The sequence below is a fragment of the Megascapheus bottae genome, chromosome 16 (assembly GCF_031878675.1).
Source record: "Megascapheus bottae isolate mThoBot1 chromosome 16, mThoBot2.hap1, whole genome shotgun sequence".
NCBI lineage: Eukaryota > Metazoa > Chordata > Mammalia > Rodentia > Geomyidae > Megascapheus > Megascapheus bottae.
In genome coordinates this window covers 56279707-56305381 of record NC_143524.1, presented here as the reverse complement: position 1 = coordinate 56305381, position 25675 = coordinate 56279707, and the positions used below count along the sequence as shown (strand labels likewise).

The 25675-nt window shown below is 37.3% G+C and overlaps 1 protein-coding gene across 1 annotated transcript in view; it reads left to right on the top strand.

Moving 5' to 3' along the window:
• The window catches only part of Grm5 (glutamate metabotropic receptor 5), a 470415-nt gene that overhangs the window by 14812 nt on the left and 429928 nt on the right, over positions 1-25675 (top strand). The window contains exon 2 of the mRNA XM_090348591.1: positions 700-1556. Within this exon, the coding sequence (XP_090204717.1) occupies positions 902-1556 (655 nt within the window). The 5' untranslated portion in view covers positions 700-901. The remainder of the gene's footprint in view (positions 1-699; positions 1557-25675) is intronic.

Genomic DNA, 25675 nt, shown 5'->3' with positions numbered 1-25675 from the left:
TCATTCTACTTTATGCTTGCTGTACAGCAAGTTTGTTTCTATACTGTAATCCAGATGAACAAAAGAAAAGCACTTATCTCATCATCAAATCCTAAAGAAGACACAGGCTCACAAGCAGACATAATTTTTAATGTTTTGTTGTTGATTTTTTTTGTCATGGGCTTGAACTGTGGGCCTGGGCATTGTCCCTGAGTTCTTCAGCTCAAGGCTACTGCCATACCCCTTGAACCACAGCTCCAGTTACAGTTTTCTGGTGGTTAATTGGAGATAAGAGTCTCATGGACTTTCATGCTCGATCTGGGTTTGAACCTTGATCCTCAAATCTCAGCCTCCTGAGTAGCTAGGATTACAGGATGAGCCAGCACTCAGGCTGCTGATTCTTTTTCTTTTTCTTTTTCTTTTTCTTTTTTTTTTTGCCAATCCTGGAGTTTGAACTCAGAGCCTGGGCACTGTCCTTGAGCTTTCTTATCTCATAGCTGGAGCTCATCGTGCAGCTTGAGCCACAGCACTACTTCCAGCTTTTTCTGTGTATATGGTAACCAAAGAATGGAACCTAGGGCTTCGTGCCAGCTAGAAAACTCTACCACTAGACCAAACTCTAGATGATGCTTTGTGTTTGTTACCATTCTCATATCAGAGCTTCATTATGTATGTGCTTGCATTGTCACAAATTCATGTCCTTTTTTTTCTGTTTTTTAGGTTTTGAAGATGATGATCGTGGGCATACATCTAACTAAATGCTACCTGTGGGCATGGTGGCCCTTTAGAGGATATCTCTAAATTGCTGGCTCGTTGCAGTTGTTGGCCCCTGAGCGGAAGACGTCATCTGCTTGTGCTGACCTGAACTTTCCTCGGTCTTCCCCACCATGCTGTGTTCATCAGCCTGACTTCCTTTCCTAAAATGGTCCTTTTGTTGATCCTGTCAGTCCTGCTGTTGAAAGATGTCCGAGGGAGCGCCCAGTCCAGTGAGAGGAGGGTGGTGGCTCACATGCCAGGCGATATCATCATCGGGGCTCTCTTCTCCGTCCACCACCAGCCCACGGTGGACAAAGTCCACGAGAGGAAGTGCGGGGCCGTGCGCGAGCAGTATGGCATTCAGAGAGTGGAGGCCATGCTGCACACGCTGGAACGGATCAACAGCGACCCCACGCTCCTGCCCAACGTCACGCTGGGCTGTGAGATAAGGGATTCGTGCTGGCACTCGGCCGTGGCCCTGGAGCAGAGCATCGAGTTCATCAGGGATTCCCTCATTTCAGCCGAAGAGGAAGAGGGCTTGGTGCGCTGTGGGGATGGCTCTTCTTCCTTTCGCTCCAAGAAACCCATTGTCGGGGTCATCGGGCCTGGCTCCAGCTCAGTGGCCATTCAAGTCCAGAACTTGCTGCAGCTTTTCAACATACCTCAGATCGCGTACTCGGCCACCAGCATGGACCTGAGTGACAAGACTCTGTTCAAGTACTTCATGAGAGTGGTGCCCTCCGACGCCCAGCAGGCCCGAGCCATGGTGGATATCGTGAAGAGGTACAACTGGACGTACGTGTCCGCGGTGCACACGGAAGGTAAGCATCTCCAGACGCCTCCACCACATCTGACCGTGCAGGGACTGGGTCCTAGGTGTCTGCACACACGGGCTTCAGCAAGTGGAATAGTTCATAATAGTCTTTAATTTTTTTTATTTTTAAATTGCATTTTATCGTCGAGATAATGTCTAGAGGGGTTACGGTTACATTCGTTCAGGTCGTGGGTGCAGGACGTCTCCAACCTTTTTGCCAGTCATGGGGACTGAACTCAGGGCCTGAGCACTGTCTTTGGCTTTCTCAAGGCTACAGCTCTCCTAGTTGAGCCGCAGCACCACTTCTGGCTTTTTTCTATGCATGTGGTACTAAGGAATCGAACCCTGGTCTTCATGCAAGCTGGGCAAGCACTCTACAACTAGGCCAAATTCCCGGCCAGAAGTCTAGTTCTTAATAAGTCAACCCTGAGTTTACCCTGACATGTACCTCTTCTTTATACGGAAGAGAGTACGAAAGTGAAAATCTGGCAAATACATTACAAACCAATAGTAATTAGCTTTTTGTTGCTTCAGTGTTTTAAAAATGCTTTTGTTTAGGCTGCTTGCCTAAAGAAGGCTGGATGGAACAAATGAGCATAGTGCTATTTCCAGTGACGATGACATGAATCACGAGACACCCTTCCGAAGCAACACGTTTTCTCAGACAATAAAACCCAAAATGAAGCTAGTGCCACATCACACTGAGAAAGGGACAAGACAATTTTTATGAAGCATTGCCTTATTATGAGGGTTAGTTAAGGCTTTAAAATTTTTGCAATAAATTACTGATGTGGCCAATAATCCTATCATATAAAATGTGCCATTGAGTCACTCTGAAATTAATGTGATTATCTGTGAGTTCATTTCAGAGCCAGCAAACAATCAGATACAACACATGTTCTTTGTCCACTTCCATCGTGGCATGGATTTTAATGCATGACCACTCATTCATAATATCTAGAGCTGCACAGATGCAAGATGGACTTCAATGAGGATAGAGATTTCTCTCTGTCTGGAAATTATTGTGTGTAAATTGATGGCTTATTTAGAGGCATATTAATAGATAGAGATTTGGAACCATGCATAAATACTTAGGATAGAAATCTTTGAATTTTTCTTCCACTGCTAAGAAAGTATTCCCTTTAATTTTTTCTTGTTATTGAAGACTTGATATAGAGAGAGGGTTACAAGTACATGAATCAGGTCATGAGTAATGAGTACAATTCTTTTTAAACCATGTTTCCACTTCCATTGCTCTCTCCTCCTTTTTCCCTTCCATCTGCACCCACAAGATACCCAGTTCATTTTCCTTATAGTATCTAGAGTGTATCGCAGGTGTATTTGTTCATCCTTGTTCCACTTTTTCTGTTCTCTTTTATCCTTCCAAGTACAAAAATACTAACAAGACAAAAGGAAAAAAATAACCACGACAACTAAAGAATGTCTCTTTTCATAGAGCTCACTTTATAACTTTTTATTTTAAACGATCATCTGTGCATATGACTATTGAGCCTTTGTCAGCCACTACTATATTTATTCTTTTACCTGAAAAGGTGAATGTCTAGAGTTCTATACAGTTTATCATATCCCAGTGTGTGCATATATAGATACATTAAATTATTTTATGAGATTATTTTAGTCATTCAGTGTGTTTACTTTTAAAATTTTGATCACTCTTCCCTACCTCTTTTTTTGATAGAGATTGATTTCAATGCCTTGAATGTGTGAGGCAAACTCTGTGCTATGAATTATACCCTAGCCCCTCAATCTCTTCCTTAATACTAAGGTTTTCCTTGTACAACCCAATTTCATTTGATTCTCAAAATAATTCAGCAATATTAACAGTCCATGTATTTTACTGCCAATCTAAAATGCAAAACTTTGAAAGTGTAAATAAACCATCTAAGGTAAGTAGTCAACTTCGTTTTGGATTTACAGTTACTGACTTCTTGTTTAGAAGACTATTATAACTTAAGATGAGTGTTGGGGACTTAGCTCAGTGGAAAAGCACTTACTTGCCTGGCAAGTACAATGCCCTGAGTTTGGTCCTCAGCTATGGAAAAAAACATAATCCAATGGAATTATATCCCAATTATGTATTCATGCAATACATATTAGGCAAAAATATGTGCTAACCCCTCTGATAGTTCTTTGCAGAGGAGCCCTATGTCACAATACTGTATAAATCATGACTTCCAGTAGTTTCATAATATAAGTACACAATATATACAGGAAAGCTATGTAACTGTGATTCAAAATGATAGTTACCAAATATGTGTATATAGGGAATAGAGATTAGAAAAAAGAATCACTTTCTTCTCTGAGGTTCTGGAGACAAGAGTGGAAATTTTAAAGACAGAGATAAGATTTGATTGCCGAATTATATCAGGAAGAATACTGATACAGGTGAAAAATTAACAAGTCATGTCAGTTAAGACATCAAGAAAAATAAGATGGGACTTCCTTCTAGCTTGGTCTAGCTTCTATGCAGAAGATGTTAATTTAAGACTGTGGTTCCAGGTCATGGAATTTCACTAATTTAGGCTGTTAACTCCAATATGTTGTACCAATAGTAAACAAGTAATCTAATAAACTATGATGCCTTCAAATGGCACATTACCATACAGCTATTGAATGACTGAAAGAAGAAAAATGATCCTTGAGAACATTTTAATGAAAAGAAAAGTACAGGTCTATTTTTTTAAAGGGCTTATTTTCATTCTAAACCTTTTAATCAAATATTCATAGACTTGATCCCCAAAATGAGAAAAACTGAACAATTTTCTTATTCTGGGAGGAAACATACTTGATTAGGCAATGTGAAAATGGGAGAGGTTGGTTTTTCATGGTTAAATTTTGCCTACACACACTAAAAAATACCTACTACATATATCAATTCCATATTTCAGTATACCTATGACAAGAAAATATTCTCTCTGAAGTCAAACATACGCGACCACAGTGATTGCTTTGAAAGAAATACTTTATATTATTGCTTAATATGATTATGCCAGTGAATATTTTTCTTGTTCAATTCCAGATAATAATCTGGTAAAGAGGGTAGGTGGTTTCATATCTTACAATTTTTCAGTGTTAAGATTTGCATATAGGAATTTAAGTACAATAAAACTCAGATTCAGGAACATAAAAGAGCTTGAGTCAAACAAGGGTCTAGACTGGAAAATCTCCAAGGTAAAAACGAGTGTTTGGTGGCAGAAAAGTCTCACAGATATTTCATTTGTTCAAAAGAATTTTACTTGAAATGCGACATCAGTTGCCTCTCTCTTTCTCTCTTTCCTCTCCCTCTGTCTCTCTGTCTCTGTCTCTGTCTCTCCCTCTCTCCACCCCTCCCCACAGCTAAATTGGGAAACTTCTTCTTAAGCCTAAATCAGCCAGTTCTTGTGCTTTACAATTTATTTTAATGATGATCTCCCTTTGCTCAGATGACAGGCTTCTTTCTTGAACAGTCTAGAATTTTCCTGATGCTTTCATATGAGCCATTGAGTTGTATGAACAGATATGCTCTTATTTTCAGAAACACTTTATCCTCAAATGCCTATTTGTGGCAGTACTGGGGGACTGTTTCTTGTCTGGGTTGCTTGAAATTGGTCTTCAACCACCTGAGACATGCTTCCAATCTAGCATTTTGCAGATTACTTGGAGATGGAGTCTCACAGACTTTTATACCTGGACTAGCTTTGAATCTTGATCCTCCACTGTCTATTGAGTTGTTAAGATTATAAGTGTGAGCTTTGTAGTAAGCCACATAGAGCAATGCCACTCAAATAACCTGGTGGCTATAAGGGAAAAAAAAAGATGTGCCTTCACAAGAACCCATGCTATCGGTGAGCAGTAAAGGAGAATGGTGGTGCAATGTTGATGTTAATTTCTCACACTGGAAGTTCCTGGGATTATGAGATCTTATAGGTAGCGGGATTGTTTAGTATGGTTTGCTCTACTGCACAGAAATCATGCCTGAAACTTCTGGGCAAACAGAGTAACAGTAATACACAAAAGAAAGGGAGAAAAGAGTACGTGTTTTCTGTGTATGAGTTTTCAGTGTGGTCTCACTGGGTGCTTTGTCTGAATGACACAAGTCACAACTCTACCCTCTTATTTTTTGCTTGTTAATTGAATGTCAGAGGCCCATGGACTTTCCTGTCTGGGCTGGCTTTTGAATTACAACCCTCAGATCTCAGCCTCCTGAGTAGCTAAGGTTACAGGCTTGAGCCACTGGCTCCCAGCTAAGAAGTAATATTGATAAGGATAAACCAAACTAGTTCTTTAACCAAATAGAGGAAGAAGAAAGAGTTCATTTCTTTGAAAAGGACCAATCTGCTGCTCTAAGAACATGGGTGTCTTTTGCATCCATTTTTCCATATGTAGGCACATGGAGTCATTGTGGCTTGGGATTGATTGTGCTTCCTAAGTAGGGGTATCGCCCATTGTTTGTATGGGAGGTTTCCCTGAATGAGCCTTCCGAAAACAGACCATTTCTTTGTAGTTGGACAGATCCCTCCCTTCCATTGTCACACTGCATTGGCCTGGCCTCCTGACTGTTGGAAAGAGAACTTGATAGTGAAGACTTCCTCCCTCCACTGTCTTTAAACATTGTCACAGAACACACCAGGGCATGAAGGCTGAAAACAGGCGAATTCAACAGAGACTGAGTATATGCAGTGTGTGTGTGTGTATGTGTGTGTGTGTATGTGTATATGCCTAGGTGCTGACCCTGAGGTTTTTAGCTCAAGGCTAGCACTCTACAACTTGAGCCAAAGTTCCACCTCCAGCTTTTTGGCAGCTAATTGGAGACAGGAATCTGTCCAGGGATTGGCTTCCCAGGCTGCCTTTGAACCTGGATCTGCAAATCACAGCTGCCTGGGTAGCCAGGATTGATTACAGATGTGAGTTGCTAGTGCCTGGCCCTTGGAAATTTCTTTACATGAAGTATGTGCTAATGCTCAGTGAAGATCCACGCCACTGCCTTTCTGACCCACAGCTAAATGTAATTGCACAAATGAACCCAGCTGAAAGCATAAACATTACTCAGTTGACTGCAAGCCCAGTTGCAAGCAAAATGAATGCTTTCAGGACAGAGTTCAAAATAAGCATTTTCATCCACTGGCTTCAGATCTTAACTGCTTTCCACACAAATAAGATGCTACTGCCATGCTTCAACTTCAAAATCAAAACAGTTTAATTCATGAGTATACATTGATGTTACTGAGAGAAAGATCTGAAATCAAACACAATAAAAGTGTCAGGCAAAAGTACTTCATTCATTTGCTTATGACTGTGTATTTGATGGTTCCCTGGAAACATGAATATTTTGACTATATACTTACTAGTATAACTACATTTCCCCCCCATGGATCGAAATCAATTTCATTGAGAAAAGTAACTAGTAGGCTGAGTTTCTTATATTTTATACACATGATTTACAGAACTCTAGCCCTTTGTATTTTTTTTTTTTTGTGGGGGGAAGGTTGGTCCTGGGGCTTGAGCTCTGGGCCTGGGCACTGTCCCTGAGCTATTCAGCTCAAGGCTAGTGCTCTACCACTTGAGCGACAGCACCACTTCCGGTTTTCTGGTGGTTAATTGGAAATAAGCATCTCACGGTCTTTTGTGCGTGGGCTGGCTTTAAACTGCGATTCTCAGATCTCAGCCCTGTGAGTAGCTAGTATTATAGGCGTAAGCCACTAGTGTCCACCTACCGTTTGTATTTTTGCTGATATTAATTTGAGTTGTATGTTTTTCCTGGGAGCTATCAGACTGTCAGAAATGTAACAGGTGTTCAATAAAAGTTTCCTGAATGGATGAATGTATCAAAATTATACCTAGCTCATAATTCATAAATATGTATCATTTGACTAAATAGCCAGTGCTTGTAATTTTTCAGTTTTTCTTTTTTAATGTAAATGAGGTGCCAATATTTCTCCCTTGATTAATTGTAAAATGTGCTTCACACCTCATTCTTTATTCTGGTTTGTTTATACTAGTTCATGAATTTCTTAGTTCTAATGATATAAAAATGTTAATTTGTTCTAGATAAAAATAACACTGGTATCTGGGGTGAAATATATCACTAAGTTGGGCTGGTAGCTTTGATCATTATAAATATTGTCTCCAGGGCCATCTACAGAATGCACTGCATTGTTTCAGGTTATAATTTTATTTTCCATCTATTATTCCCTTCAGTTCATGAAGACAATCAATGTTTGATTAAAAACCTTCATTATGAACTCTTTATCCTTTCTTTTAAGTGAATTAGTTTTTGTTATTGTTAATGTTTTCATTATAACTACTCACGAGATTCAATGTAGTTATTTCCATATTTTCATATTATTTTCATCGTGTGCACTGACCAACCTTTACCCACATCCACAATTCCCATTCTCTCATCCTCTAGTAATTCTTATTTGACTTTTAGAACAAAACTTTTAAAAAATTCCATAAATGAGAGAGAACATGAGGTATTTGTCTTTACATCTGCCTTATTTTATTTAACATTGTGTTCTATTCATTCTGCTGCAAATGACAAAATTTTCATACTTTTTAGGGCTCTGCAAGACTCCAGATTTTCTTTATCTATTCATCTATTGATTACTGCCTAAACAGACTTCAAATTTTAACCATTGTGAATATTGTTGCACTAAACCTGTACATGCAGGTATATGGGTGAGTGCATTTTTCGTATCTCACCTTTGTGACAATATCAAGGTAAAAACTTAGCATGGAAAGATGAATGTTATCATGTTCTATTGAAGATATTATATCATTATATCTACATAAATAGATCTATCTATCTATCTATCTATCTATCTATCTATCTATCTATCCTGGATCTTGAACTTAAGGCCTGGGCAATATCCCTTAGCTTGTCACTCAAGGCAACCTTCTCAACATTTGAGCTTCATTTCTACTTCTGGCTTGTTTGGTGGGTAATGGTCTCACAGACTTTTCTATCCAGCTTGCTTTTAACCATGATCCTCAGAACTTAGCCTCCTAAGCAGCTAGGATTATAAAGGTGAGCCTCTGGAGCCCAGCTGAAGACAAGTTAAAGAGATTTCTTTTCAAATTTTCTAACTGTCTTTCTGAACCTTTTAGAAAGTCAAGGAATTTGGTTTTGAGGTCAGTAAGGAAGATTCTAATCCTGGCATTATTCTTGGGTCCTCAATTTATTTCCAGCTCTGGGATGACCTTTCTTTCTTTTTTTTTTAAGGCTATGTCTTTTTTAAAAAAAAAAATTGTAAAGATGATGTACAGAGTGGTTATACCTACACAAAAGGTAATAAGTACATTTGTCTTAACAGTGTCACTTCCTGCTTCCCCTCAGACTCCCCTTCCTCAGCAACTTGTAAAGTTTATGTCTAATGAGTATCGCTATTGCATTGTTTTACCCCTTGTCTCACCATTTCTGTTTCCCTTTCCCTTCTCACAATCAGATATATTTATAGACAAGACAAAGGGTACAGAAATCAAAACCAATGACAACAGCGAATAAATCTAATGGGGGAAAGAAAGAAAAAAGAAACAACAGCAAACAGTATGCTTAGAAAGTCTCTTGTTTCCATTTCTTTCTGTTCATTTCAATAAGCATCATTTTATATGGTCATATGCAATAATACAATATTTTAGTCCCTGGGATTCAATAGTTCAGGAAATACCTTTAAGCCAATAAAATCTCTACAGATTTTCTTGTTTTTACTCAATTCTTATTTCAGTTTCAATATTTCTAGGAAACACTGATTGATTTATTCTTATGAAATGTTTCTTAATATTGGCTATAGTATATATAATTTGTGATCTCTAGGTGTGTGTGTGTGTGTATTTTATTGTCAGGTTAATGTATAGAGGGGTTACAGTTATATTCACTAGGTAGTTGGTGCATTACTTCTCACACATTGATACCCCTTCTCATGTTTTTGTCCCCATTTTCCTCTCCCCACTCCCTCCCAATCATCTTGTTTTCCCTCTTGATGTTTCTGATCTCCCCATTTGCAGGATGAAAAATGATTGGTCAAATGAATAATCAGTTAATGTACTTTGTAATGCTACAGCCACCTGATATATTTATTAATTAAATATTAAATGTATATTCACCGTGTGCCAAGATTATTATTGGTGATCTGGACCTTAACTTTTTCTATCAAAAAGCTGAGTATATTACTGTAAAGATTAGAGGACAAATATTTCCTACAACAAGAAAACCTGCAAGATTCAGCTTGTAGACATGGTTAGGACAAGAGTTGAACTGTTTTTATTATTAACTATAATGGCATGACTCCACAGTGAAATAGACCAGATATGACAAATTGTTTAATCTCTGTAAAAAATCAGCTTGACTAAAAGTAGAATGACTGACGATGATGGCAGCATGCAGCAAAGTACTTACATGACATTCGTCAGAATCCAGGTATTTTCTTCATACTTAAGATATATTAGTTCAATTAAATCTCAAATCAGTCTTACAAGCTCTCATTGTTATAGTGAGGAAGCAGAATTCATAGAACAGGAAATAATGGGTGTATATCACAAATTTGTTGTGAAAATTAAATGTTTATTTTAAATACATAGGACTTACCAGGTATAAGGAACCAGTAAGCCCAGACTCTTCATATGGACTTATTTTTCATGTTTGACTAAGTTACTATTTCAAGTGTAACTGGGGTATGAGAAAGGGGGCTGGAGATTATATTGTGAGTATGGAGCAAACACTACTATGTAATCTATTTGCCTTTTCAAAAAAATTGATCATGATCTATGATCCTCCACTTCTGGCTACTGAGTGAGTTGGATTGTATTTGCACTATCATACCCAAACAACTGAATGTACATCTTTTAAGTGAAAATAAGGAGTGTATAAATTATATATATATAAGCTCTCTGCATATATATGTGTATATATAAACATTTATATATATATGTGTGTGTGTCAAAATTCTTTCTGATAATGGAAATGTGAACCACATCTACTTATAATTGTTCTTGACTTACTTTAACCCCTTGGCTAATGAAATAGCGAATACACATTGATATTGATATTGGCACAAAGTAATAAAGTTATACATTCTTAAGTTTATTTGTGCTACTAATTATGTAATCTTCTGACAAATTCTATTAGAAAGGTATTAGGACATTATTTTGTTTTAGTATTTCATATTGTGTTATTACCACTAAGCCTTTTGGTCATATGGTATATAATCTAAGCAATATGATAGCTAAATTCTAAAAGAGGAATTATTAAAAATCAGAAAATAGATTCTACTTGAGTTCAGTGATATTATCATAATGAATAATGTTATTAGAATAGGTATTAATTATTAGTAAGAATGAAGGCTTCTAGTGGCAGGAGGTATTTATGCATTTGATACTTGCACAGTATTTGCATAGGTGGAAGTATATACATTTTAAGTAAATATATACTAATAACATATATTGAATATCTGATTTCTTTATGGCCATTTAGCCTAAGCAAGGATACAATAATACTAAATAAAGCGATTAACATTCCTGGATGGATTAGGTTGGCATTTTACAAGAAGGATCTGTCCTGCAACCCCAGAGTTTATGATTTCTTACTTGATGTAGACTTGTGAAAACCTAATGCTTTGCCATACCTATGTTAATTTCATCCAGGGAGCCAAAGTGTTCCTGGTTTTTGACGTTTCAGTATCCTCCTTAAGTGTGTAACATAGTTTTTAATTTGGTTCCAGGTAACTAACTTGAGTAGCCATTCATGGTAAATGACAGCTTAGAATGTGGCTGGGGAACCAATACTCAGAGTGGAAGAGCAGAGGAAAGTGAGGAGTAGAAGTAGGCTTAGCCCTACCTCTTAGTAGATGTAATGTTGCTGCTTTTAGGCCAAGCTCAATCACTCCATCATTGTTAGTGGAACACCATCTTTTTTAAAATTACAGTGTCTACAGTCACAAAATAAATTGTCGTGTAGTCCTTCTCTTTCCAATAGATTTATCTTTTAGTTCAACTTCCTTCAAGAAAGAGATAAATAATTCTTTATCTGGGATGCCCTCCTCTCTCCTCCAAAAAGAATATGGGAACCTAATGAGTCCTCCATAATTCTATTGATCCTTCTTTCTTTTTATATTAGCCTCTATCTTCTGTTTATCACTACTGTTGATGTCTTCAGCATCTGTCTCATCTTCCTTTCCATGTTGTTTCTTGTTGACCCCTTCAAAGGTGTCCAAGTGTTCATATCAACCTTATCTCCAGCCACCATCACAAATCCACTCAGGTATTATTATTTGATCAGAACCAAATCTTTCCCCTCTAACTTAGGGGAAAATATGGATGATTTCTCTTCAGAGCAGCCAAGTATTTACGAACTTTTTTTTTTTTTGCTCCAGCACCTATGATTCCGTGTATTCTTATATAACAATGTTTACAGGGGAAAAGGAGACCTACATAACTTAAACAAGACCTTTCCTTTCTTTTTTTTTTTTGCCAGTCCTGGGCCATGAACACAGGGCATGAGCACTATCCTTGGATTTTCCTCAAGGCTATTGCTCTATCACTTGAGCTACAGCACCACTCCCAGCTTTTCTATGTATTGGTACCGAGGAATCGAACCCAGGTCTTTGTGCATGCTAGGCAAGCACTCTACCACTAGACCAAACCCCTGGTCTCTTAAACAAGACTTTCTAGATTATATTCCCAATACCTTTAGGCTTCATATCATTCTGCCAACATCCTATACATTTCTGGCTCAAGAAAAAAGAAGAGAGAAATAAATCTTTCTTTGTACAAAGTTTGCCTATTTGTGATGTATAACTCATTTGATTACTTGTCACTAGAGGTATCCATCTCCAGAAGAGCCAGATTTTGTTATTTAGAGATGAGCCAATATAGAGATCATAATTTACAAAACAGTGTTAGGGATGAATATTAACTTATGGGCTTTGATTCATAAATTTCAAGCTTATTGGCAAAGCTGTTGCATTTGTTCTTTCCAATTATATAAGAAGCAATAAAAATGTGTCATTAAAAGCTTGAATCCAGTGAAATTTTTTTCTAATATTTTGGGCCAGAAGCTATATTGGAAAAGAGTATGAATATTTCTTGTTATTATGATCTTGGGTTCTTTGTGGTAAAAGAGGATGTATCAGTGAATCTCCTTGTATATTTTTTGTTTAGTTATGTCTACTTTAATTGCTAACATGTGTTCTATATCTAATACAATTAATTACTGAAAGAAGCTACTTTTTAAATTGATATGCTATTAAAATATTTTAAAATGGAACATTTAAAAATGTATTTATAACCCCTGTATACATTATTCTGACAATAAATAAAAAGAAGAATTTCAAAAAATATATTTATTGTAAAGGCAATAAAAGGGGATGGTACAGTTACATAAGTAAGGTAATAAGTACAATTCTTTTTAAACACTACTCATTCACTTTTGCCTGCTTGACACTTTCTAGTCCTATAGTTCATTTCCCAAACAGTGTCTTGTTAGTATCATTTTTTGCATTAGTTCATCCTTTGTCCTACTGTGTCTGTGATTCCCTTTCCCTTCCATGGATCAGATAAACTTATATACATAACAAAGGGTGCAGAAAACTAACACAGAAAGGAAATAGAAATAACTGCATACAGGACATAATAACCTCTTGTTTCCAATTCTTATTTTGATATGCTTTGTTATGTATAGTCCTATGTACTCTGCAGTTGGGCTATTGTGATCCCCTGCTAAGAATATCAGACATACTCTAGTTATTACGAATAACAGAAACATGCAACTTACTTTTCTTTGGGCACGGCTTGCTTCACTTAATATAATTTTTTTTCAGGTCTTTCAATTCCCTTATGAATAGGGTAATGTTCTTTCTGATGGAGGCCTAGAACTCCATTGTGTATACATGCCACATCCTCTTGATCCATTCATCTATTGAGGGGCAGGTGGGTTGGTTCCATATCTTAGTTATGGTAAATAATGCTGCAGTGAATATGGTTGTGCTAGTGGCATTAAAGAGGTCTGGTTTGTGATCATTTGGGTAATTGTCCAGGAGTGGGATTGCTGAGTTATAGGGGAACTCTACGTTAAGCCTTTTTTTAAATATATTTTTTATTGTAATTAATACAAGGGTTACGTGATATTTGCCAGATAAATGGTGCCTTAATTCCCACACATTGATACCCTTTCACATGTCATGGTCCCCCCCATTTCCCTTCTCCCCCCCTCATCTTGTTCCCCCCCCCCGTTCCCTATCCAATTTCAGATAACCAAATACAATTATATACGATATATCAGATAACAAAGTGAGATAGTGTAACAATATGAGATAACCAAGGGACAGTAGAAGTGATGAGAGATAACATAGTACCTTAAGAACAACAATGATTATGTTTACATCATATTTTAAATGACAAGTTTAACAACTGTTCAAGGAGGAAATCTCTAATTACATTCTCTGGGACTTAGTCTTTAGAACTTAATCAAAATTAGGCTAACAGTTTGTATGTCATAGAAACATTAATATGTTAAGCCTTTTAAGGAACCTCCATACTGCTTTCCAGAATTGTGGAATATCTTCACATTCTCACCAAGAGTGTAGCAGCATTCCCTTGTGGTCACAACCATGCCAGCATTTGTTGTTATTAGATTTCTCAATAATGGCTATTCTTACTGGGGTGAGGTGGACTCTCACTGCTGTTTTGATTTACATTCTTTTTATGGCCAGAAATATTCAGCATTTCTTCATGTGTCAATTGGCCATTCATACTTCCTCTTCAGACAAGTCTCTCTTTAAATATTTAGCCCATTTATTAGTGGGGTTTTCATTTCTTTGAGAATTTGTTTTTTTTAGGGGGGTATTTAACTTTTTGAGCTTTAAAGTCTTACCTAAAATATTGGAAATTAAATTGGGTGCTGGTGGCTCACGCCTGTAATTCTAGCTATTCAGGAGGCTGAGATCTGAGAATCACTGTTCAAAGCTAGCCCAGGCACAAAATTTCTGTGAGACTCTTATCTCCAATTAACCACTAGAAAACCAGAAGTGGTGCTGTGGGTTCAGCCTTGAGCTGAAGAGCTTAGGGACAGCTCCCAGGCCCAGAGTTCAAGCCCCATAACTGATTAAAAAAGTGAAATCAAAGATAGACTGAAGATATCTTTCTATCGACTTCTCAAACAAATTCCTGCACCTCTTGCTGGTAGAAACAAGATGTCTAAATTTTCATTTGCATAAATGATGTCTTTGGCTAAGAAGAGAAGGAGATTGTGGCTAATGGACCACCCTTTTTATTTTTGAAAAAATTATTTATGAATGCACATTTAGTTAAAATTTTATGAAGGACCTAATGACCTATATGTGTAGAAAAGGGGAAACTGGATCCGAGACCAAAGAAGCATGCTAGTCCACATTACCTGCAGACGAGATAGATTCTAATGAACCTAGCTGCTGTCAACTTCATTTTAATGCTCTGTTGCTTTAACCGAAAAGCAGGATGAATTTGGGAAGAAGGAGGAAGACATGTAAGATCAAGTTATGTAAAATACAAAGAGATAAGTGAAAGAAATAAAAGGGCAACTTAATAATTGTTTTACCTCTTTGGTCTCCAATATGCTATACATCCACCTATACAATGACCACACACACACACACACACACACCACACACACACACACACACACACACACACACACACACACACACACACACTGTGCTTACTTTGTCCATGTCCATATTAGAGCAATAAGGGATATGCTATTGTAACTATTCTACTACATATCATACACATGACACTTGTACAAGTGTCACCTGGGAATCATACACATGACACTTGTACAAGTGTCACCTGGGAACATTTCAGAAAACCATGGTCTTAGGCCCCATCTCAAACACTGAAGCAGAAATGGGAGGGTTGACACTCATTAGTTGCTCATTCCTTATCTTTCCCTTATCTTACAAGTTAGCTGGTATCATTGTCACATATGGATATCAAATATGATTTCATTCACTCCACTTTCCCCTTTCTCCTTGAACTGTCCCTCACTCCCCACAACATATGTTTCAGAATCATGTTATTCATTTTGTTAAATGATAAGTTTGCTTCAAAAGAGATAAATAGTTGTATTTCTCCCCTGCGTATTACAAACAATTTTTGTATTTTAGTTTTGTTTTTCTTGTTCTGTGTGTGTGTGTGTGTGTGTGTGTGTTCCAGTACTGGTACTAGGGCTTGAACACAGAGCTTCAGAGCTGTCTCTTAGCTCTTTTTTCTTAAGGCTGGAGGTCTATTACTTGATCCACATTTCCATTTCCAGCTTTTGGGTGGTTAATTGGAGATAAGGGTCTCTCAAATTTTCTTGTCCAGGCTGGCTTCAAAACATGAGATTATAGCGAGAATTTACAGGCATGAGCCAGGGATGCCTGGTAATTCTTTATTTTTCTAAATGTGATGTTGTTAGCTCTATTGATCCTCTCTTTTTAGCATCTGTTTCCTTTTTATAAATGTGCATGGTGGTTTGACTGCAGCCTCTTAGGATAGATGGGCTGCATTTGATAACTGTTCAGAAGGGGTGGAGAGACTTTGGAATTTGTAATTCCTCCATTTAAAATACAGAAGAGGACATAATGCTTCATAGAAACCACTTCCACATGGTTGTCATATCAGGAAGTCCAGCTTGTGGAAGCTCCCTCGAGAATCAAGTGAGCAGAAAGATAGGATTAAGGCCGTTGTTAGCCAATGTGCTGCCAGTCCAGTGAACTGACAGCAGGATCCTGGCAACAGCAACTTTTCCATAGTCTGTGCAGGTGACAAGATGACCTTGCTGCTGGTGACATTTTATTTTATTCTTCTTCCTCACCATTTTGTTTCTGTTTCTGTTGGTGTTGAAGGGAGCAGAATTTCATGGTAAAATTTCATGAGCTTTTTCTATCAGATTTTCCAATATGCACAGAATCTCATTCTATTTAGTCATTTTACAATATAGAAATTTAAATCGGACCTTTCTTTATTAGCTTTGCATTTTTGAGCATCATATTTTCCTATGAAAAACTCATTTTAGTTGGATACTACATCTCACTAGTAGGCCATAAAATCTCAGCTACTCAGGAAGTACAAATAGGAGGACTACAGTTTGAGTAATACCAGATTTCAAAAGTTAAGCTGGTTTGGCTTAATTCCAGCGATGCAAGAGGTGTAGATAGAAGGATTGTGATCCAAAGTTGCCAGCCAAAGGGCAAATGACCCTCTTTGAAAAATAATAAAAGAATAAAAGGGCTGGAGGTGTGGTTCAAATGGCATAGCACTTGCCTAACAAATGCAAAAGTGTCAGGTCAAACTCTAGCATCACAAATAAAAACTCACACTCATTATAGACTAACTTTGCCATGGAACATTGATGATAAAATGAAGTGATTCTAACCAAATGTATTAATTTTTCTCTCTATGAATTCCATTAGAAACCATTGGAAGTAGAGTTGGAGCCAAAACACACTGATTTTGAAGAACATTTCTATCACCATTGGAAAGCACTTCATTTCATGAAGTCTTAGTTTACTTTTCTTCTAATGGAACTTATTGTAGCTACATAGCAGGGATATTAGGTAATTTAATGAGTGAAGGTTTTGAGGGCCTAGCACATAGTAGGTATGGAATAAATATTTGCTGGATACATTATGCATATAATTACTGATCTCTCATGGAATGGATCAGTAACCCATCAAAACTGGATAAGGCTGAGAGTGTGGCCTAGTGGTAGAGTGCTACCTATCATGCCCAAAGCCCTGGGTTTTATTCCTTGGTACGATATACACGGAAGAAGCCAGAGTGATGCTGTGGCTCAAGTCGTAGAGTACTATCCTTGAGAATGTTCAAGGACAGTGTCCAGGCCTTGAGCTCAAGACCCAGGCCTGGCAAAAAAACAACAACAACTGGATGTAAGCAACAGCTTACATGGCTGTTGCTTACTGTTTATGTCTAGGTTACATAAAGCAATTTGTATTCAAGTCTTTCAAAAGATTACCAAGCAGACTCATTGGAAGAGGGTTTTCACAGACAGATTAATTATGGTTTTACTACTCTACTCAACTGGCTCATAGTTGGAGCTTTCAAGTACCAGTTTCTACTCATCTCTCCTGTCTCTGTCTCTATGTTTCTATCTGTGTCTCTATGTCTCTGTCTCTGTCTCTGTCTCTGTCTCTCTGTCTTTCATTCTCCCTGTCCCTCTTTCATGGGTTCCCTGATCCTGGAGCTAGAACTCAGGACCTAGGAATATTCCTGAACTTTTATTTGCTCAAGGCTAGCACTGACCACTTTGGCCATAGCTCCATTTTCAGCTTTTTTGGTGTTTAATTGGAGCTAAGAATCTCATGGAATTTCCTTCCTCAGCCTTGCTTCAAACCATGATCCTTGCCTCTCAAGTCTTCTCATCTATGAGGATTATAGGCAGGAGCCACTGGAGCTTAACTCTACTAATTTTTATATTTGAATCTGTGACTAAATAAACCAGAGTCCATATTTTCCCTTTGGAATTTTATTATTTCTCCAACTATAAGAAAAATAATATAGCATAAAGATGTTTTGTTTTGTTTTTGTTTGTTCTCTTGCCAGTCGTGGAGCTTGAGCTCAAGACCTGGACAATGCCCTTTTGCTTTCTCAAGGCCAGCAGGCTACAATTCAGCCATAGCAACACTTCCAGCTTTTTCTGTGTATGTGGTACCATGGAATCAAACCCAGGACTTAGTGCATTCACTGTACCATTAGGCCACACTCCCAGCTCTAAGGATGTTTTTATAGGTAGTCCTGCATTGCAGTTTCCATAGTAGTAAGAATGAAATGAATTATTAACATGATTTTTCCATAAATATCTTTTTGTGCTTTAGGTATATGGCAGAAAGTCTAGGACCTTGGGTTTAAATTCCATTCCTGTACATATTAGATGGCATTATCTGAGGCTTCTTATATTGTGCGGTTAAGTAGGACCAGGAATGTCTACTACATATGACTATTATATTAGCTAAGTAAAATAATGTATGCTCTGCTTCCCATAGTTGGGAAGTTAGCTATTATGCATATTTTGAAGCATACTCATGCCTTCTATAAATGAAGACGGCTGCCCACATCCTGCTTTGTGCCTAGACTTGGCCCTGTAAAAGGCCTCACAGATATATCTACAGTATACTTTCCTAATGTCTGATACTCAATTCAGTCCAGTCAAATTGACAATCAAGATTACAAATCTACCCTCTGATAAGCCAATCTTATGTCTTAATATTGCATCACTAATCCCCAGAAGGGTACCTGTTCATCTTGTAATGCAAAATGAGTTCAGTTTATCTCTGAGAGTTACTGTATTCTTAACAGTTCCAACATCCTTCCAAAGTCTGAATTCCAAGCATATCACAAAAGTCATAACTGTTAAATATGATGTCCTGTTGAATGAAAAATAATGAAATTAGAAAAATTATGGGGACAAGTGGGATTAAGAGGGATAGTAGTGAATGAGGAAAGAGAAAGCATTGATCAAGATGCATTATACTCATAAACTCACATGTTAAATTGTTACTCTTTTGGACAACTACTTAAAGATAATACAAATATAGTTTTCACATATGTGCAATTCTAAGAAATAATAGCATGGTGTAAAATCTCTCATTTCTCCCAAGGGGAGATATAGAGTATCAGAGAAACATTGTCTCAAAGCAAGAGGGAAGCCAACCAAGGCAATTATTGCACAGTGTAAGTTCACTCCTTCCATTCTCCTGTCTCTAGTCCTTGTGCGTTATTTTCCTCAGCAGACCTTCTACGCTTGGTGCCTCCAAGTTTTCAGTGGTGCACTGCAACTTAGGCTTTACCTTCACAGCCTCATGCATTGCCAGGCTTCCTGCAGGTCAATTCCATCACACATTTTTCTGACTTCTCAAGAGAACATGCATTTTGCATGCTTTTCATAAGGAATAGAATGTGGATAGCCCCAATGTGTGCTAACAGCTCCAGAAGTGTCTGGTTACCTTAAACCACAGATGTATTGTTCACTGTGCTTGATCATCGATGGTGACACAATCCAGAAGGCCTGTACCATCTAGTACCACAAAGGCTGTCTTTTCTTCTTGGAAAGTCTCTCAATAACTTTACCCATTGTTACTATTGGGGCCTGTGATGGGTGGAATCTAGCTAATTCCTGAGATACTATTGAGGCATCATTCTTATGGTTCCTTGTCTTCTTTTTAATGGTGCCAATTTCTTCAAAAATTGAGCCTCTTGTTTCCAGCATTACACTATTTTCCCTGTCAAAATTGCATACTTTTCAAGTCATTCTTCTCTATCTGTGCACTACTTGTTATTCTTGCTATGAATTTGGCTAGTGACTAGCAGTAGCCATGACACAGGCTAAATGTTGGACCATCTTGGAATTTCCTCTACCAGAATCAGTTATCTCATCATCTTAAAAAAATTCAGTCTCCCACAAAGTCTTAGGACATAGGCAAAATATAGAGCAATTCTTTCCCAGAAAGTTAAGTGTGATGGCTGCTCCTTATTTAATTTCCAAATAAGGTCCTTGTTTGCATGAAATCTTATGAAGCATAGTCTTCAGTTTTTCTATTTTCATTAGCATTCTGGACTTTGAAGTACTCATCAGAGGCATCCACTAAGCTCTGCTTACTCCACTCTACAACTTCTCTAAGGATGTAGTTTCTAAATCCCCACAAATCAGTTCTAAAGTTACAAGGGTTAGGATTAATCACTACAGTGATTCTACTTCTCAATATCTATTTCCCATTTTAATCAGACTTTCCCTGTGATAGCAACTTGAGGAAAAAAATGACTTATAAAAGAAATAATTTGCATCACCTATGATTTAGTTGATAATGAATGTTGATTATGACAGTGCCTTTATACAGTGATTGTGAAGGAAAAATAAAGAATTTCTTAGAATCAGGTACTGCTAGAATGGAATGTTGTGTGTGCAGTTGTCAGGGGTGTTACCTTGGCTGCTGTTTCTTCTGCCTCTCTTGGGAATGTATTTACCATTATTTTGCAAAGTTATTGAAAAGATTAGTGATTTGTATCAAACACAGTGTGCAAAGTCAGTATATGGTAAATATCAATAGATATTTTTGAGGTAAAAAAAGTCTAGTAGCAGATGGGAGAGGAATGTGTGCTGGAGGCAAGCTTTCAATCTCCATGTTTTCTTGGACCTTGCTTAAATTTGGATTTTATTGAACTGGCCTGGACAGGCTATATGAATGACCTTGTTTGACAAGTTCACTTGGTGAGGGAAAGTAAAATTAACAGGAGATTCTACTTTTCTGAGCATGATGGGAAGACTCTAGTAATTGTTAATATCTAGAATCCAGTAATTCAACCTCAGTGGTATGAGGATTAGACTAGGTAGTGCATTGGTAATAGTCACAATACAGTCATACACAGCTTACTGACAGATAAATCCACACACAAGCACACTATCTCTTCAGTAGTTACAGAATGCTGGTTGCTGGAAGAAACTTGAGAGGTTACTGAGTTCATTCTTATATCTACTTCTGTCTGACTATTAGACAATATAAATAAGGCTAGTTATAGCCTTGTCTCTTGTACCTCATGGTCAAAGTTTGTGATTTCTCTTTTTTAATAACAATTTAAAACATTCTGTTTACAGATGACCATGTGAAAGTTTATGTGTAGGTAGAAATTATCTACTTTTCTAAGCAAAGCCAAGCAGAAACAAAATTTACTTTAGGGAGATATGTTTAAATCAGTTTTCTCTTTCTGTCACTCCAGAGGATCAATTCATTATTTGTGTACCAAATTTCAGATGGCAGGTGCCAATAAAAAGTTGTCAGTGAATCAGCCTCATAACAGCAGCATGCTGACTGAATACATCCAAATGTATAGAAACAACCATCTGAGAATGAAATTGTATTTTACCCACTCCTTTATCATAAGAAAATGTATTAACTTCTATAAATGCGAGTTCACCTCTCTAAACACAAAAAAAGAATAGATATTATTTTTTCTCATTCTCAGTGAATAGCACATCTTCCCAGTCTAGAAAATGTATTAATTTTGTTTTATAAGACAATTTCGGAGGATTGTGAGTAGCATTACTTAAAATTATCTCATAAATTATGATCAACATCAGCTCAGTGTCAGTGGCTCACATCTGTAATCCTAGCTAATCACGAGGCTGAGATCTGAGGATTGTACTTCAGAGGAATCCCAGGCAGGAATGTCTGTGAGACTCTCATCTCAAATTTACCCTAAAACACTTTGGATGTGCAGTTGTGGCTCAAGTGGCAGAGTGCTAACAATGAATAAAAAGAAAATTTACGGATAGCATCCAGGGTCTGTTCTAGCCCTAGGACTAGCACCAAAAAACAAAAACACAAACAAAAAACCAAAATGAGCAACAGAAAAGTAAGATCAAATTATGTTTCTGAACAGAAAACTTATTTTCTTTTTTTCTCATATATTTTATTGTAATTAATAGAAGGGTTACATTATATTCACCAGATAGAAGGTGCATTACTTCACATACATTGATACCCTTTCTCATGTCTTGGTCCCCATTTCCCTCCCCCTACCCCCGCCCCTCATCTTGTTTTCCTCCCTTCCCTATCCAACTTCAAATAACCAAATATGCGTATATACAATATATCAGATAACCAGGTGAAATATTGTAACAATATGAGATAACCAAGGGACAGCAAAAGAGATGAGAGATAACATAGTACATTAAAAACAACAATCACTCGTTACATGGCTTTTGTTTCTATATCCTGGAGGTCCTGTCATTTAGCCTCATTCTATGTGGCCTTAAGTATCTAGGTTTTGTTCTATTGTAAATCTTGGGCTCTCTTAGAAGAGATTTACAATAGATAACTTATTTTTCTGTGGACATAATATGTGTATTTATAAAAGTGATATAACAATAAGGCTAAAATGTAAAATATATGATATGATATTTATAAGTAAGTATAATCATATATAACATGCTAGTTATAATTAAATACATGATTATATATAGTATATGAAATTTGGAAGCGTAGCCTAGTGGTAGAGTGCTCATCTAGCATGCATGAAGCTCTGGGTTCAATTCCTCAGGTCCACACACACAGAAAAAAGCTGGAAGTGCTGCTGTGGCTCAAGTACTAGAGTGCTAGCCTTGAGAAAGCCTAAGGACAGAGCCCAGGCCCTGAGTTCAGGGCTCAGGACTGGCAATATATATATATATATATATGTATATATATATATTTTTTTACACATATAATTCCACAGATTATTTTGATAATTAGATATATTTCTTTATAGACAATATTTTTCTTTTCAACCTTGGCTATTAGGCTATTAGGAATGGTAGTAATAATATAAAATTTTAAGCGTAGTGTAACTTTCTCCAAATGGCTGTTATCTTTAATTTGTTTTCAACTGCATGTTTTTGTGGCACTGAGTATCAAATCTGGTGCTTTGCCATTCTAGGAAACTGTGGCACTGCATCCCTTCCCATAAACCACTTTATACTAGCTCCAGAAACTAGTTCCAGAAGCAAGGGGGACTTTAATTACAAATGCTGCTGAATTCTATTTCAATACAGAAAATGAAAACAATGAGGTTCCATAATAGGGACCTTTAAATCACAGGTTAGTTTAGGAATAATAAGAGGTTTCCTAAGATTCTTTTGAATTAGTTTGTGCTATTCTACCCAAAGGTTTAGTGAGACATCCGGAAATTATTTTTAAGCAAACAACTTTTATTTATTTTGGAATCTTTCTATTCATGTTATATATATATATATATATATTCTCTAATGTACTTAAAATGTTGCCTAGAAAATGTCAATTACAGATATCTGAGTTCTTAAACATGTGCACAAGAAAATAAACTGGTCATGACCTAATGAGCCTAGTGAAGAGTGAAGTGCTGAAATATCCATACTGGGGTAGATGCATGTCCAGGAAAACTTCCATTTATTCCCCCTGTTTACCTCAAAGAAATATCTTTGCAATCTTTCACAACAGACACCCTTTAATTTCTCCTCAGTCATGAGTACTGAGTGGCAGAAGGAAATGGAATGCCATCCACAGCCTGCATGCACCCAGGAAGCTGGCACGAGAGTACTTTTATGAGCTACCCTGCCATGAAGGAACTAAAAAGCCACGAGATACCTGTCAACAGATTTTAACTTCTATTATTGATGTCTCTGGATTTTGTATACAATTAGTAGAGGCAAAATAGGCATCCAAGAGCAATTGAAGGAACGCTATTAAAAAAAAAAAAAAGGAACCCTACCTCTAGGAAAAATAAGCAATATCTTCTAAGCTGTGTTCAGGTCAGCTCAGAAAGATCTTTCTTAATCTCTCTCTGTCTCTCTCTGTCTCTCTCTCTCTCTCTGTCTCCCTCCCTCCCTCCCTCCCTCCCTCCCTCCCTCCCTCCCTCCCTCCCTCCCTCTCTCTCTCTCTCTCTCTCTCTCTCTCTCTCTCTCTCTCTCTCTCTCTCTCTCTCTCCATACTGGGGCTTGAACTCATTTCACTTAGCTTTTTCCATTTACAACTGGTATTCTGCCTCTTGAGTCACACCTCACTTCTGACTTTTTCCTAATTAATTATGGAGATAAGACTATCACAGATTTATCTGTCTTGATCCTCAGATTTCAGCCTTCTACTCGGGGAGTATTTTAGGCCTGGAATACTAATACCTGGATGCCCTCTTAAGTTTTTATGACACGCTAGCCCTAATAACAGAAGTATGAGTTCTGATTTCAATGCTTTGTGATGTAATTGTAATGTTCTTGTTGTATTTACAGGGCTTAAGGTGCAGAGGCTGATTTAGGAGCAACAATATTGAAAAGAGAAAGAGAAGTTGCTGTGAATGCTCGTTTGTCGATGTCTAGGTCTGTGTGAACATTTAAGTGTGATATACACATAAATTTGTACATATGGCATGTACATCATGTGTTCAGGGATTCTATCAGATATATTATTAGTTGATTATTTTTGTCAGTCATAGGACTTGATCTCTGGGCCTGGGAGTTGTCCGAGCTCAAGGCTATTGCCCTACCCCTTGAGCCACAGCACCACTTGTGGGTTTCTAGCTCGGATTATAGGTGTGAGCCACCCACCACGCCTGGTTCATTGGTTGGTATTAGAAGAGAATAAAAGCCCTAGGATATAGAAACAAAGGCCATATAATGAATTATTGTTGTCCTTAAGGTACTATGTTATCTCTCAGCTCTTTTGCTGTCCCTTCATTATCTCATATTGTTACAGTATCTCACTTTGTTACCTCATATATCGGATATATTTGTATTTGGTTATTTGAAATTGGATAGGGAAGGGGGGAAAACAAGATGGGGGGTGGGGGGTAGGGTAATGGGGACCAAGACATATGAACGGGTATCAATGTATGTGAATTAATGCACCTTCTATCTGTGAAATACCATGTAACCTTTTTATTAATTGCAATAAAAATATCAAAAAAGCCCTATCTGCATGAAAAGTAAGCAATACCTAAACTTAAATTAAAACATATATGGTATCTAAAGTTAAATGAAATAATGCAGCATAACAAATCTGTTGTACTTTTCATATATACTGCACATTCTAATAACTGAGAGGTTACTAATCTTCAGTGCATAGGGATTCACAGTCTACTAGCTAAGAAAAATGCATGCATTTAATCCCTGTAAAATGAATATTCACTCGGAAGCCTACCATACGTGTAGTGATAAGATCAAAATTCCAAGGGTTCACAGGAAGAAAGGCATTGGATTACAATTTGAGGTTTGAAATAATTTTTAGTAGAAATGACATTTCTTTGAGTTCCTCTTGAGAAGGATGCTGACAGAGGATAATGAGCAAATCTCCCAGGTTTCAACCACAATTGCCACAAGAGTAAAAGATTCCTACCTAAAAGGAGTTTGGAAACAAGGCCACTCTTAAGAAGCAGAGATTAGAAGTGCCTCTGAATATATGGAATTGAAAGGAGTTTTGTATTCGATTTTGTATTGCTCATCCCATTTTATTAACTAAGACTTGAACCAAAATATGTCCATATAGTCTTTGCAGAGACTGCTACGTAACTCAATTTTATTCAAGAACCACGAGAATATCATAACACCCTTCCTCCTCTGAGTATACTAAAAAAATCAAGAAACAATTAGAAAGA